General features: G+C 40.7%; 1 protein-coding gene across 1 annotated transcript in view; it reads right to left on the bottom strand.

The window, feature by feature from the left end:
• The window catches only part of ZNF385B (zinc finger protein 385B), a 240,067-nt gene extending 223,193 nt beyond the window's left edge, over positions 1-16,874 (bottom strand). Inside the window, exon 1 of the mRNA XM_030580937.1 lies at positions 16,574-16,874. Coding sequence (XP_030436797.1) covers positions 16,574-16,874 — 301 coding nt within the window. The remainder of the gene's footprint in view (positions 1-16,573) is intronic.
• Between the last annotated feature and the right edge of the window lie 314 nt (positions 16,875-17,188).

Raw genomic sequence — 17,188 nt, 5'->3', positions numbered from 1 at the left:
TTTGAGCTAGCATGTCTTGAAAGTAATTTAAAAATATCCTGATAAAACTGTTTCCTAGCATGAAGAACTCCAAACAAAAAGAAGAGTTTTTTGGAGGAAATGGCATGGCCTTAGTTCTAAATAATATATTACTTATTTTAGGGAATTACTATTAGAGACTACTAGAAAAAACCTATGGAGAGGCAGGCACCACTGGCATGACAAGATTAAATGAAAAGCAAGTTATGATGGGTGTGACTTCTTTAGTTATTTTAAAACTATTTAATTCTTTTAATTTCTCAGACAATTTCTTAACCACAGTTACTTTACTGTTAAAGCACTCAAACATTCAAAAGTTCTTTGCAACTGAAAGGCTGCACAATTTACAGACCACTTACTGAGTTCCAAAATTAAGAACATAGGGGTGGTGGAATTCTCTCAACAAAATCTTTCCTGGACAAGACTGAAAACGCAGGGCCATGTCTCAGCTCCACCAACGTAACTCAAAGAACTTACTCTGGATTTTCAGTGTAATTGAGTCCACAATCAGGGACACTGTTTTATTTATTAGCTTGACTACTGTGTCACAATTGCACAACCTATAGTATTCCTGAAAGGGAACTGAGATAAATAAATATTTTTTGTATTACAATAGCATACACAGGCTCCAGTCAAAGATCAGAGTTCCGCTGTGGTAGGATTGTCCAAACAAGTAATAAACAAGACCACCTCTTCCCTGAAGAGCTTATCATCTAGGTCAAATGAAGTTCAGATAGGTAAAACTTTAAGTGAAATCCCTAACAGACATTGTAAAAGGTGCCTCTACTCAACTTGTAAAAATATAAACATTTTTCAACCTCCTCATTTTTGTTCATGTAAAGAAAACCTGTTACTAACCTTTTGTAACTGTTGTTCTAAGAGAGGTGTTGCTCATGTCCATTCCATGCTACGTGTGTGCACGCTGAGTGCACAATTGCCAGAGATTTTTCCCTCAGTGATGTCCGTTGGGCTGGCTCTAGTACCCTCTGGAGTCACGCACACATGAGCCTGTATAAAGGGTGCCACGGCTCCATGCCTTACCAGTTCCTTCTTCCCAATAATTCTGACAGAAAGGTAGGAGGGTGATCATGGAGTGCACATGAGCAACACATCTCGAAGAACAACAATTATGAAAGGTTAGTAACCATTTTCCCACCCCCCAGTGCTTGCTGATATCAATTCCATGCTAGATGACTCACAAGCAGTACCCCCTGAGGAAGGCTCAGAGTTCATGGACGTGCTGACTATAACACTGCTCTCCACAAACTGGCATCATCATGGGCCTGTTGGGTGATGGTGTAGTGGGAAGCAAAGGTATGAATTGACGACCAGGTTGCAGCTCTGCAGATGTCCTGGATTGATACCTGTGTGAGGAACACTGCTGATGAAGCCTGGGCTCTTGTGGAATGAGAGTCATGATGGTCGGAGGCAGAACCTTCGCCTACTCATAGCAAGCTCATATACAGGCGATTATCCAGGACGAGATTCATTGGGATACGACAGGTAGCCCTCTCATCTTTTCTGCTACTGCTACAAAGAGTTGTGTGGTCTTGCAGAAGGGCTTAGTTCTCTCAATATAAGTGACAAGGTCCCACCTAACAGGGAGTCTTTAAATTTGGATTAGTCCCACAGATTAAAATCGTACCTCCCCAGCAAAGCCTGCTGGTTGGAGATACGTAGTTGGAAACTGCCCGTCTAATAAACCTTGCATCCAAACAGGTCCAGTCTCTTTGCTTCTTTATTTTAGAGGGATAGCACTCGACTACCCATCTGTCCTGTTCATTTGCCTCTGACAATACCAGGGATCCCAGGGGAAGAGGGTTGTGGGTAAAGGTATTTGAACCTGCTTGCTAGGACATAGTATTTCTTCTTTAGCTTCTTTGAGATGGGGAACAGAGAAGAAGTGGTCTCTCAGAGTGCATCTTAATGGGGCCCAATACTGCTTTGTTTATGAGCAAGACCACTTGGGAGGAGGTAGCTGCAGCCAGGATACCGATCAGGCTGTGTGCCAATTCCATAAGCTCCTCCACCTCCAGGCCCAAGTTTACTGCAACCCTTTTCAGGAGGTCCTGGTGAAGTCATCTTAAGGGAGCAGAGTACTAGAGCCAGCAACTGCCTCATCTGGGGGTGAGGAGGAGAAGGTCTGTGCTGGAGGAGGGGCTCCCTCCTTTTCTTCCATCATGTCAATTATGACCACTTCCTGGATGTTAGCACTGGGGTCGGTGCCAAAGCCAGAGTGCTGGATAAGAAGAGGTGGTAGCCCACCTTTTGGACACCACTGAGTATGAGCAATAGGAAGGGAGCCCCGGTACCAGGGGAACCAAGGGTTTCAATATTGCCACTGCATCAAGCAGTGGCCAGACGCTGGTGGGAGGATCAGTACTGAAGTCTGGAGGCATGTAGGTCTTGGACAGAGAGAAGGATTCCTCTTTGGACTCCAAAGAGGGCTCTTCCCTTGGAGACCATGGTAGTGCAGTAGCTACTTCTACCACCAGATAGTGCCAGGAGATCATGTCAGAATAGTGACCAATGCATTAGTAGCATGGAGGGCTTGCCTTAGGATGGTGCCACAGTGGTCTATACCAGGAAGGAGCTTGCCAGACTTTCTACCCTTCCATCCCCAGTCACCTTGCTAGTGGGGGTCCTTGACCATGAGAAAGACCTCCTGTGTCAGAAGGTCAGCAAATACCTGACCCCACAGCTGCTCCTGGAGTCAGTGGTGGTCCTGTACTAGACTCAGCACTCTATGCAGTCTGCTGTGCCATCAGTGGCTCTGGGGACGATAAGTGGCTTCTCCCTGCTTGTCTCTCTTTGGCACTGGAGAAAGCCCTCTCTTGGTGCACTGTTTGTTATGTTTCTTCCTTGGCACAGGGGATGGAGAACAGTGCCAGGAAGACATGGTTCTGTAGGAGTGCTCCTCATGGATGCCAAAGTACTTGGCACCGATTCAGAGTGACTTGACTCAGAGACTGGTCTTCAGATGAATGTGTCTGTCCTTTCTGATGCCAGGTTTGAAGTCCCTGATGATCTGGCACTTCTCTTTGATGTGAGACTCCTCTAGACACTTTAAACAGTTAGTGTGCAGGACACTGACTGGCAACAGCTTGCTGCAAGAAGTGCATGGCTTAAAGTCTGGGGACTGTGGCATACACAGCCCCTAAAGCAAAAAAGTCACAATAACAAGGACAACTATTAACACTGCTATAAGAACTACCTGCACTAACTGTGATAACTGTACAAAATATGAACAGAGAAAGTCCAACCACTGGGAAAGAAACCTTGCAACAGCAAGAAGGATCATTCCAGCCACCATCACAGGCGACAAGAAGGGCCAGTGGTGCTCTTTATACTGGTGCATGTGCACGCAACTTCAAAGGGCACTAGAGCCGGCCCAATGGATATCAATGAGGGAAAAATCTCCAGCAACTGTGCACGCGGCACCCACACACCTAGCAAGGAATGGACATGAGCAAGCACTCGAAGAACTTGGATTTACAAATGCAAAGAACAGTACTGTCTGTCACCTAGCTTTTCTAACATCTAGCTAAAACCTACACATAGGTAAGAAAGAGCTAGTTGAAGATAAATCCTAGCAAGACAGATGTTATGCCTGTAGGCAGAGGAAGGCACCTTACAGAGCTTACAGCTACAATTTGCTTTCACCTGAAAAAGCCAGCCAGCAGTTTAGGAATTGGATGAATACACTATAAGGTGGATAGAAAGCTGACTAGATCGTCGGGCTCAACAGATAGTGATAAAGAATGGTTCGATGTCTAGTTGGCAGCCAGCATCAAGCAGAGTGCCCCACAGGTTGGTCATGGGGTCGGTTTTGTTCAACATCTTCATTAATGATCTGGATGATGGGATGGATTGCACCCCCAGTAAGTTGACGGGTGACACTAAGCTGGGGGGACAGGTAGATACACTGGAGAATAGGGATAGGGTCCAGAGTGACCTGGACAAATTGGATGATTGGGCTAAAAGAAATCTGATGATGTTCAACAAGGACAAGTGCAGAGTCTTGCACTTAGGAAGGAAGAATCCCATGCACTGCTACAGAAAGGATGTGGACAAATTGGAAAAAAAGAGTCCAGAAAAGGGCAACAAAAATGATTGGGGGCTGGGACATATGACCTATGAGGAGAGGCTGAGGGAACTGGACTTGTTTAGTCTGCAGAAGAGAAGAGTGAGGGAGGATTTGATAGCAGCCGTCAACTACCTGAAGGGGGGGGGTTCCAAAGAGGATGGAGCTAGGCTGTTCTCAGTGGTGGCAGATGACAGAACAAGAAGCAATGGTCTCAATTTGCAGTGGAGGAGGTCTAGGAAAAACTATTTCACTAGGAGGGTGGTGAAGCACTGGAATGGGTTAACCTAGGGAGATGGTGCAATCTCCATCCTTAGAGGTTTTTAAGGCCCAGACTGACAAAGCCCTGGCTAGGATGATTTAGTTGCGGTTGGTCTTTGTTTAAGCAGGGGATTGGCCTAGATGATCTACTGAGGTCTCTTCCAACTCCACTCTTCTATGATTCTATGAATTCTTTTGGACCTCCTAATGCAAAGTTCTCACATAACAGAATTCACAAGAAACATTCTTCCATCGTTACTGACTGGAAGACTGAATCCCATCCTTGCTAATGATGACATGACTGATAAACACATCTTTGTGACTTCTCTTACTTATAGGAATGCAATCTAACTGGACTTAAAACCATCAGCCCTGAGAAAATTGAAACTGGTATACAATCCAGTTGCTGTGCTCAGTTACCAACTGCTGAGGACATCAGCCTCACACTCCACTGCCTCAGCTGTCTCCCATTGAATACAGTGTCAAGTTTAAGCTCTCACTCCTTATTTTCAAGGTCCTAAGCCATCCACTAGGAGACTTCAACTCCTTCATATTCCAGGACCTCAACCGCTCTTTAAAACTGCACTTCTTGAGCACCAAGAACTTTTTTCAAAGGCTAGCCCAAGACTTGGCCTAACCTTCCAGGAGAAACTTCTAACAACCTAACTCCTCCTAGGTATTTTCCCAGCCTGCAGAGAGGGTGAAGAATGGGATTCTTTATAAATCCCATGCCACTTCCCCAAAATCACTTTTCCTTTCTCACTTATAGTGTCCTTATATCCTACTGGGATTCTTATAGAAAAGCCCAGAATGGGGTGTTGCTTATCCAGAAGTTCTCTCTCAATCCTCAGAGGTTCCATATATCAACACACTTTTTTCCTAAAGGAGAATGATTAAAAATTAATATTTTCATAGGGAAATGTCATGCAAGCCACCATACAAAAATAGCACCCTTCAGTACTATCTCAATGCAGTAAATTTCCCAACAAGGAAACTAACTGCTTCTTGCCCAACACCACCAGTGTTCTGGAAGGTGAGTCTCTCACTATCCATCAGTATAAACTGGCAGAAGGAGAGCTATATGGTTATCTAAGCATTTAAGAGGATGGAAGATCTTTGAAGTTGAAAGCAGCTTACTCACAACGTAAAAGTTGTGGAACAAAGAACTAGCCTGCCCGTAATTTGGCAAGCATGTATTTTATAGCAATAAAAAAACTTGATGAAAGTCCAAAAAAGAACAGAGCAAGAAAAATGCACTGTACTTACAAAAGAGGGGTTTTATTTTATAGCTTGTGCTACTGGTATATACAGCACACCTTTTTCTAAATACAAGCACCAATATTTTTTGCTTAGTATGCTTTGAGCATTTACAGAAAAATGATGGTGCAATGAATTAAAAGGTCTGAAAATGACAGCAACCATATTTTTAAAACTACATAAAACCCAATTGTGTCAGTTTGTATCTATGCCTCAATTCTTAGGGCCAACCCAAACACACAGGTTTGGTGCAGGGAGCTCTGTGGCTGCCAGGTATGGACAGAAACCTTTTCCTAAAACTAAAACGGTGTTTTGACACTTCTCCCAGTATCCAGTTGTCTTCACAACTTCTGCATCCTTCCCTTTTCCATGAGGCAGAAGAGGCATACAGTTGGGGTACCAGCTTACTTGTACATCCACCAGCTTCTACTTCCACCACTTCCTCAGCCAACACAGGTGTAGAAGGAGCTCCTCATGTTTTACCTTTGCCTCCTGCACAGAGGAAATGCAGCAGTTCCACTGCCTATCAGGTCTTCCAAGGTGCAAGAATCAGGGAAGAATTTGTTAGCTGGAAAGAAAACTACAGCACAGAAGTATATACTGTATTGAAAAAGCTGATCTTATTGCAAGATTTATTCCAAAGCATTGAGGGAGACCTATATTAAATAGGCACAGAACTGAGAGCCTAGCTTTCAGAAGGAATCAACAGCAAAAACTGGCCAAACTAACCTAAGAAAGCAGCCTAGTACCAAGTGAATTCAACATTTGTCAACATCTTTAGCTTCTTAACCTCTAGCTGACAGCATCTGCAATTAGGGAAACAGTGCATAATTTAGCATAGTGAACATTTCACCTTCAAAGGAAAAGTGCTAACCAGAGCTAAAAACATTTATAAAAAGTAGTTTCATCAGGTTAAGAGTAAAATGCATTTCGGGGTGTGTTGAGAGCAGAATAATTATTTACAGCCATTCTCCTGTATTCCTGTAATTTAACCAACACCAATCATATCAGATTTAAAACTCCAGTCTGGAGTCTAAAGAACTACATAGCAACATTCAAGAAAAACATACACCTTGCACCGCCTATTTTACATTCAACATATTGTGCTCCTGATACATTAAGAAATAGACAAAAGGATATAATATTGCCAACCTCATGAAGGCAGCCGATTACAAACTGATTATAAAACTATGCACAAAGTAACAAGACAGTGTTAATTTTTGCATTTCCTGAACTGGCTATGGCAGGAAAATGTATTTTGATGGGTATTATCAGAAAGATCATCATATAAATAACTTTGAAATAAGAATAAGAATAATAAATTGGGTCAATGGGGAGAATTCTCCCCTATTTAGGATCTAATTGAGTTTTCTTTTTTATCTCCAAAGGACACCTTAGCAGAAGCTATCAGCTTTGAGAGAACACTGAAATCCTGGCAGCAAACTATAAATTGACCATTACCATTAAAAGAACTGCTAAATGAGAAACCATGTGCTCAGTATAAAACTAATTTCATGCTTTCAAAAGCACACAGTGGCTTCTAGCAAGATAGTGGCCCTGGGACTTGCAAAGACAGATTGGCTAATACAAATGGTGTGCTCCTGATGCAGTCTGCTTAGCCAAGCTTTACATGTACTGGCAGTAAATGGAAATTCTCGAATCTTCTGTCAAACAAATACACACTTATCTATAACTTTAGAGCTGAAAGCTATAAAACAGCTGCCTCATAAATAAATTTAGCAAGACGCATGAGCTGTGCTAGTTCCTCATAAAAAAATCTGTAGTCTACATAAACAGACATTATTTTAGCAAGCAAAATACTATTTTGAATACATCATAACAATTTAAACTCTTTTTCTGTATTAAACAAGTTAATATCACCAGATCGGAACATAATTAAAGATGGTTTCAACATAGACTAAGCACATCAGCAGCACTGTGATGCTTAATAAGCAACTTGCAGATTAAATAAATTTAGTGTGTTTTACAATAAGTAAAATTTCTGGTCCAAGCTTTTTATATAGCTACAAGCTATTTATTGCTCTGTAAGATCTTTTTCAATTTTAAGATTCTCGAATATAAACGTCATGTAGTAGCTTCAGCACCCTATTTTTAAATAAAACTTGCTCGACTTAATGTCAAATTTAATTAAAGCATGGTTAGACACAAGTGAGTAATTTTATACCTCTCTCATGAAACAAGTTGTCAGAGCAAATGAATTATTGGAGGTTGTTCTGTACATAAGAGGTCAACTTTTAACATTAATAATGTCAGGTTTATATAAGAAGTCAACTCCAGCATGCAATTTATTTCATTCACTTTCTTAGTTTATCTTATGAATACCATTGGTCTCTTATGTATTCTTCATATCATCATGACTCAAAATTGGATTTAATGCATATAACAACAGCTTTCTTTGTGACCAGTGGGATACAAATCATACTATCAATCAGCTTACTTCTATAATGATCAGCAAATCATATAGTATCACTGACATGTTCTGAAATATTTAAAATGCATAGGAAGTCACCTACTGGTAAGATATCCTCTGCAAACAGCCAGTAAAGAAAGAAGGAGGCTTACCACGTATACTTACTGAGTTACTTTTACATTAAAAAAAAACCCATCACATATACCACCTTTTTGTTATCCCATCTGCTATTTTCACTGTGATAACTAGAATACAAATGACATACCCACAGAAATAGTGCCAAACATGTAAGCATCTAGTAGTGATATCTCAAAGCTAACCAGAAAAGTTTAATAATAAAATCATACTCACCTCTACTAGGAAGTCCACTCCACATTATGACAATACTATTTAACCAGCTTAAATAGCAACCAAGTTACATAAACAAAACTTCCAGTATGTGACCAATATGATCTACGGTGCTACAGAGACTTAGCTCCAGCCCTGATCATCTGTGTGACAGTACACTGTTATACCAATGCAGCTTCAAACCTTCCCAGATGCTGGCTTATTGCATTGCTCATTGAAAATCCTTTACACGCTGGCAACATTTTAGGGAAGGAGGACAAGCACACTGAGTCATTTGTAAAGAAAGCAAAGCAATTTCAGTTCTATATCTTCATGCGTACTGAACACAGAGCACTATCAAAGTAGAAATCTGAGATGGATTTATGCTTAGAAACAGTCAACCTAAGCCTTCATTATCAATACATGAAATCAGCAACTGTGATCAAATTCAAGCAAACCATAAAAAGGATATGATTATGAAAGGCTCTACAGATTTAGCTCAAAACCACACAGAATGAACAATCATCTATCTAAACTGTGTAAATGTTAAAAATAGCTCTGCCTTTTCCACAGTGAATAGGAGATGGAGGAGAATCAGCAGCCTGTATTCAGAGGAGATTTATTATTGGAAAAGCCTGAAATAAATAAACAAACAATAAAAATAAATTAAATCAAAGTAATTCTTGGACACTCTTGCATACGAATAGGAGCACTCACTTATACAATTATGTAAAGGACACAAAAATCAGCATAAGAGAGCAAGAATATTCACAGCTATGTTCATCTCTAACATAAAGAGTAATGTAAATATTTGCAAGGGGGGGAAGGGGAATGGAGTATTGGCCTAGACTAGATCGTCTGTACAGTAGAACATAGTAAATATTTTCAGAGAGAATTCAACAGCTAAGTGCATGCCAGCATATGACAAAGCACTTTCCTTTTTCACTTTGATTACTTACTAAAGGATATTTTCCCACTCGCCCCAACTTCCCAATATGTAAACCTTGCTGTCTTTTCATCTGCTTCATACAGGTTATCTTTCCCCACAAAGAAGAGGAGCATATGTACAAGATACAAAATGTAGATACACAACACTGTTGCAACAAGAATAACCTGAAGAATAGGGAGAGTAAGTTTGCAAAGCAAAAAGGCACATGAGTTTCTGTCAAACAATTACACGAATATCTAAACATACTAGGGTACTGGCAGTTGGTGTAAGGGAAAGTATCTCAGAACAAGATACATACTGTCTGTTAATACTGATTTACTTTTTTAGTTAAATCAGAAGTGTTGGGGGCCAGGTGTTTAAAAACAGCGAAATGGACTGTCTAAAATCATCATCATCATCATCATCTTGCATTTATATAGCACCTTTCATCCCACAGGACTATAACACTTTACCACAGCATTTCTCAAACTGGGGTCCACTCCAGGGGGTCCATAAGCCTTGCTAATCAACTCCTCCCACTCCTTCCCAGCACCTCCTGCACACCAGGGAACAGCTGTTCAGTGGTATGCAGGAGGCACTGGGAGGGAGGGGGAAAAGCGGGGATGTGATGCATTTAGGAGATGGGACGGAAAGAGGCAAGGAAGAGGAGGAGCAGGAAGTAATGGAGCAAGGGTGGGTCCTTGGGGGAAGGGTTGGAGTGGGGAGGGTGGGGCTTGGGGCTGAGAAGGAGTCTTGTGGTGGGGGGGGGGTCCATGAAAAATTTTAAATCAAAATGGAGATCATCGAGTTGCTAAAGTTTGAGAACCGCTGCTCTACAGACATAGCAATCATATATAAACAGAGGACCCAGTTTTGCAATAAGACCTGTGTGGGAACAACCTCATACCTATGTAGAGCCTTCTCTGACTGCAGTGGGTCTCTATGGAGGTGTAAGTGCCAACCCCTGCAGGTTTGGGGCCCACAGCCTGACTAGTGATTATATCATGCACCACTATGCAGAAACGTGGCCAGGTTTAACAGCAAACCACCATGTCAGACAATTTAGGACAGGAAGTGAACATCTCCTTATCGAAAGGAGGGCCCAATTATAAATTCATCAAGGCATAACTCCGACTGGGGAGAATTTACTGAACAATTGAGGAACACCCACATTTGCAACATGGATAATATATTCAATCTACACATAGCCTGTGAATAACGTAAAAAGAGCCCCAAGAATGTTTTGTCCAATTCTTTCAGCTACAGTCCCCAATTTTGCATGTACAAATACATACCAAAATGATTTTGCATGTACAAATGTCCCAGGCATCTACCAATCTGTGCGCCCAAAACAACTGCATGTCCAGTCCTATAAAGCACAAAATTAAGAGTATGCTGGTGGATAATTAGCACTAAAATTCCTAGTTAATCAAAGGGATGTTCTCCCCGCTCCTTCTGGGGGATTTTTGTATGTTCTGCCTCAATACTTCAACTGCTAAAAATGAATCTTAACTAATCAATAATGGAGAAGTAAAAAGTCCCAAGAGGTAACCTGTGGGTGCAATTTATGCACCAGCCCATATCTGGAACTGGGGCAATGTGCACTATATACAGAAGGATTCATAGCTCCCGCACAGCAGACCTCCCCCAGGTATTTGTATACTTTCTGGGCACTGGATCTACCTTGCACAGACCTGCTGTCAGCAGCAAGCTGCAGGAAAAAAGCAATGTTTTTCAACTACCACATATTTTCTAATATAGTCACCAGTAGATTTACACTATACCTTTTCCATCTTTGAACGAGGAATTACAAACATTATTCATTGCTATTAGTCTCTCAGTTAACACCTGTTATGTAAATAATAATATGTCAATCATTTATCACCACCAAACACCACAAAGTACACCAAAACAATACAGTGAGGTCCCTTCTTAGTTTCAAAATGGTTGATTGTTTTGATATGACAGAAAACAGCAATGTATATATCATATATACATACACACACGAATGAATTAATGGCTAGAAAATACATTGATTTAGGCTATATTTCATCCTCCCAGAAAACAAATAAATTTTGAAGATACTTAAGGAGCAGAAATAAAATGCTGCCCTCCACTCAACAAAAGTCAACAATAGTTACTAGTAAGAAACTAACATGGCCTCTAGACCTCATTTAATACTCATCTAAATTACATTAATGGATTTATTAATTTTGGCTTTTAGTGAAAGATATGAACTAATCATTTATGTAAAGGCCAGACTATCCCCTTCTGCTATCCTAATCCAGTAACACTCTCTTGCACACGCTGAAATGGGGACAGAGTGCCAGCCACACAGCATCATGCCTCCTACTCAAAGCCTACAGAGCTCCTTTTTTTGAGCTATTGTGCATGGGGTTTGGGCTTTACAAAGAAGAGGAGGAAGAGTTAGAAGTAGCATTGACTAGGCTCTGTATCCTACCCCCTGGTGCATCCCTCCCTCTTTCTCAGAGCAAGCTTTGAAAATAAAATAGCAAGGGTTAAAACTAACTAAACGGAACAGGCAAAATTGACATTGAGAAAATGTACTATACTAGGGGTACCACAGCACCTAATAGCAAAAACCTCTTCCCCCAAAAAACACAAGATGTGTGCAGTAAAACTGTGCTAACTCACGCTCCTGTTCTTGTAATCCTTGTTCTCCATTTTCCTGTCTTCTCCCTCCCATCTCTCTATTTAGGGATATTCCAGTCCTGCAAACACTTATGCACATGAGTAATTTTGCCCTCGAGAGTAGACTTTATTAGCATTTAAGCTCTTCGGGCCAGGGCTGTTTGTCTGGTGCCTAGCATGCTTTTCAATGCTCACTAAAATAAACAGACATTTTTTTTCAAAGAGAACACTAGAAAGAAGTTCAAGGCCTAGTTCAATAAGATTACTGAGAGTCAGATTCTGATCTCCAACAAGGCAGTGCAAACAGCCCTAAGTGGGACAGAGACAAAGCTCTGGCACAGCTGAGGACTTGGGGCTGTATATCCAGATTCCAATTTAGGGTCAGATTCTGCTCACAATTAAAAAATAGAGAGTAACTCCACTGCAGTCAATAGTGTTACTCACTCCAGATTTATGCTGTTGTAACAGAGCATAGTCCATCCCTTATTCAGCCTTTCTGTATTGACCTGACAAAATTCTGCTCACCTATTCACCAGAGACAAGTAATTTCTTTACAGTCAAGACTAAAAACCTACCCCCTCCCAGATTGCCCTCCAGCATCATCATGGCAAAGGTAGATGAGTAGATATTGTAGCTGGGCTAGTTCATTTTTAGAGCAATCTTCCAAGGTTTCCCTATAGTAATTTTAAATGTTTCACTGATAGCCTCAGAGAGTCATCTTAACTATAGGCAGGATTCACTAAGATGCTACTTTTCATTTCATAGAATTCTTGCATTTTATTACTATGTGTTAGAGCCTGCAACTATCACAAATATAGATGTTATAGGGTTAGATCCTGCTACTTGAGCTGCCTATATGCTCCCCTGGGCCTTCACGGGGCACCACTAACGCGAAAGGGATTGCTGCATAGGTGCAGAATGCCCCTGGGCAAACAGCTATCGGATCTAGCCCTGCAGCGTGACAGTGTTCTGCCCGGATAGAAACCTGTGAGCAAATAGATGTGCATGCCAGCATAACAGCTGACGTACCCACGCTGCTGAACAGGGCCAGCTCTAGCCATTTCACCGCCCCAAGCACGGCGGCACGCCAAGGGGGGGCACTCTGCCGCTCGCCAGTCCCGCAGCTCCGGTGGATCTCCCGCAGGCGTGGCTGTGGAGGGTCCGCTGGTCCTGCGGCTCTGGTGGACCTCCCGCAGGCGTGCCTGCGGATGCTCCACCGGAGCCGCCTGCCGCCCTCCCGGCAACCGGCAGAGCACCCCCCATGGCATGCCGCCCCAAGCACACGCTTGGTGTGCTGGGGCCTGGAGCCGGCCCTGCTGCTGAAGGAGCATACTGTGGCAAATAGACACCCAATTTCCGTTCCCCAGCAAACTCAGAGAGGCCACTCCACAGGCCTTCAATTATGCAAGGACTGCAAAATGGCATCACTGAGCATAATCTGCAAGTTAATTCACATTTGCTCCCTAAAGCAGCCCAGACCCAAAGAAAATTATTCCATTTCTCAAACAGGTCGGGCATAGAGCACAAAGAGCACTTCCAGAATCTGTGATGTACATGGGTACAGAGAAGAGCAACAAAAAATGTCAGGGGTATGGAACAACTTCCATATGAGGCAAAATTAAAAAGACTAGGATTGTTCATCTTATAAAAGAGACAACTAAAGGAGGATATGATGGAGGTCTATAAAATCATGAGCTGTGTGGAGAAAATGAATAGGAGAGTGTTATTTACCACTTCTCATAACACAAAAACCAGGGGTCACCCAATTCATTTAACAGGCAGCAGGTTTAACACAAACAAAAGGAAGTACTTCTTCACACAACTATAAGCCTGGCTTGATATGAGCAATTGTACAGGCCAAGTAGATACATTCTCAAAGGGTACAGAGTGGATGAGGTCTCAGGCTACTTCAAAAACTACACACAATCAGCCTGTGAAACTTGCTGCCAGGGAATGTTGTGAAGGCCAAAAATATAACTGGGTTCAAAAAAGAACTAGATAAGTTCATGTAAGATAGGTCAATCGTTGGCTATTTGCCAAGATGGTCAGGGATGCAACCCTATGCTCTGGGTGTCCCTAAATCTTCAACTGCCAGAAGCTGGGACTGCATGACAGGGGATTGCCCTGTTCTGTTCATTCCCTCTGAAGCATCAGGAACTGGCCACTATCAGAAGATAGGATACTGGGCTGGATGGACCACTGAGTTGACCCAGTATGGCCGTTCTTATGTTCTTAATTCATTGTAAAAGGTATTTTGCCTTTTTCCAGGCATTGTTTCCAGTTTTAATACAACCAAGGCAGAAACCACAAGCAGATTCCCCCAAGCCCAATATCCCAAGAGGCTGATAAGCATTTTCAGTAGCGACAGCACTGCTGGGTAAACTACCTGTCCAAAACGAAATGAAGTGAAGTAGGAGGAGGCCATTCATAAAACCAGCACCAGTACGTATAACACGTATCACTGCTGTCCTTGCAACAGTCATAAAAAAATAGTTTTGTTTAAAAATCCACTACATATAGCAACAGAATTTAGCAAAAAATTAGCAGAATTGTAGATTAAGTACCATATCTGTTGCAAGCTTGCAGCACCATCTTGTGGGAATTTTGCACTGCTACACTATTATTTTTCAGAAACACTGAGAATTGATACTGGCTCTTAGACCAAAGGTATATTTTATTACTGTCTATGAAAGGTTTTATGTTTAAGGATTTTTTTTCTTTTACCAATAATGAAGTTAATGTAATTCAACTACACAAATAAAATGCCTAACCCTTATAGCAGCAAGCTCTATACAGATCAGTAAAATTAGTCAATATATTTTTGGACGATACAAGTTGATTAACAAAAGAAATATTAATTTCAAGTAATGTGCAGATTAATGAAGCAATCAATCTTGATTTTTACAGGCAGATGTGGGTAAAGGTACGCATTCAAGGCACACACCCAAAGGAGCTGCAAGCAGCTGGGATGGAGAACGTCTAAGGACAAAAGAGTGTGGGAGACTGGGGACCAAGAGTTACAAGTTTTAGGTTACTTAAATTGCTAACAAAGCAGCATAAGTACACAGCTCAAAGAAATCAAAATATACAGTGCAAACAAATAATATAGGGGTTGTATTTCCCAGCAACACATAGATAATTTTATTTCATTAAATGATGGTGTCTCACTCATTCAGAATACTTTTGAAAAAATTCACAATGAAACCAGCAGGGTATGCACATCAATTTGAATTTCATCATTTTCTAACATGGGCCTGGTTGCCAGCAACATACCCAAGTGATACACATTCCATCCTTAGATTCAAAATAAATTAAAAGCATTTGAACACCAAACCAAGGAAACAGAAAAAAATCAAGCATACAGAAAAAAACTCAAAAGGAAGAGAAACAAAGAATTTAAAATAGCAATGGCTTATCTCTTCAATCCAGTATTCCAAAGTTTTCAATTTAACCTTTAATATAGCTCTGGTGTTTCTATAATAAAATGAATAAATCCTTTCTATGAAGATCTGGAATCTGTCACTTGATCAATACTTTTATATACTAAATATTAAGAACAGCTATCTGTGCCTTCTCTAGACAGTAATTCTTCTCAACAATGGTATCTTGTCGGGGAGGGATATCTTAGTGGTTTGAGCATTGGCCTCCTAAACCCAGGGTTGTAAATTCAATCCTTTAGGAATGAGGGGACTATCAGGAACAGTACTTGGTTCTGCTAGTGAAGGCAGGGGACTGCACTCGATGACTTTTCAAGGTCCCTTCTGGTTCTATGAGATAATAATACATGGAGATATGCATATTATCATCTTTTTGCATCTCGGAACAAGAATGAATTATGATTACCCCTCTTTCAAAGGTGACTTGCAAAGGATGTTTTTTAAATATTGGACTTGAGGTCTTTTTGCTTCTTAGGAGGTAGAAAGGCAACCTGATTTACTTTTCCTTTTACTAAAATAAAGAGCGAGGAGGTGGTATGCTTTAAACAAAAAAAAACAACGGATGCACCTGAACTATAATCTGGTAAAAATTCCAGATATTTTCACATTACACTTGCAAAGTCTTTTCAAAATTTAGAATTCTTGGAACAACAAACAAAACAAAACAAAATTAAAAGAATACAGGACCTATTACTATTAAGGTCTGTTTAAAACCTACATATCAGAGAATAGAATGCTACATCTTTAAATACAGACATTTTTTAATATTCCATACCTTAAATACATACTGTCCAATCCTGTAGTCCTTGAGCTACACAACATTGCCTGAGTAAAAGCTGGACGAACATGAAGGAATCAACATGTTCAATGCTGCAACACATTTGTATTAGTGCTTTGTAAGATGAAAGACTTTGAATAATTTCCTTTCACAGAAATGAGTACCTAGGTCCTTTTTTTTTAAGGAAATAAATGTAACAGTGACTATGATAGCATAAAGGGTAATAATAATAATAATAATAATAATAAACAACAATAATAACAACAACGATAACAACCAGTAGTATTCTGTATTACCAATCAATATTGTATATGGCGTTTTAAAAAAGCTTTACTATCTCTGCAAGTTTAGTTTTTTTCTAACCAGAAATCAGCATCTCTTTCATATATTAATCAAGTACCTGTGCTTGTGCTTGCAAACAAAGTGCCTGTAGTTGTGTTTGTAGGTAGTTTCCCATTATTCAACTGCTTCACTCTTTTCAGGTGAGATTTCCCATTGTAATGAACCTGAGCCTGTGCTGCAGAGTTCAGCTGTATATTGCACACTTCACAGAAGGAAAATAGTATCCTCTTTTTTTCTTTACTTAATTGATAGTCTGGTCTATCATTCCTCAGTCCTTTCTCTTCAAAGCCCAGCAGAAAAGCTGATGGATTCATAATTCCATCTTCAAAGATTTGGTCAGGACTTACTGGGTGCTTCATACCTATAAAATGAACACAGTGTTGATGCCAGAAACCAAATAATAATACTCCGAAATAAGGATCTTATATACTTAATAAGTTTAAGAAGTATCAAGCATTGAGGACCAGGTTCATCCAAAAAAAATAATAAAGTTTCCGAACTGTGCAAGATGGTGCATTTTTTGTATTTGTGTCACTTCGGTGAGTTCAGCAATAAGCTGGTAATATGCAAATCTCAATGAACAATAGTACTCATTATCTTGTTCCACCAATTCTCTTTAAGAAAAGAGAGTTTTTCATTCCGGCAGAGATTACTTGAGGTCCACCCCCCTTCA

This window comes from Gopherus evgoodei, chromosome 11 (assembly GCF_007399415.2).
Source record: "Gopherus evgoodei ecotype Sinaloan lineage chromosome 11, rGopEvg1_v1.p, whole genome shotgun sequence".
Taxonomy (NCBI): domain Eukaryota; kingdom Metazoa; phylum Chordata; order Testudines; family Testudinidae; genus Gopherus; species Gopherus evgoodei.
Note: the sequence above shows the minus strand (reverse complement) of the source record. Positions and strands in the feature narration are given on the sequence as shown.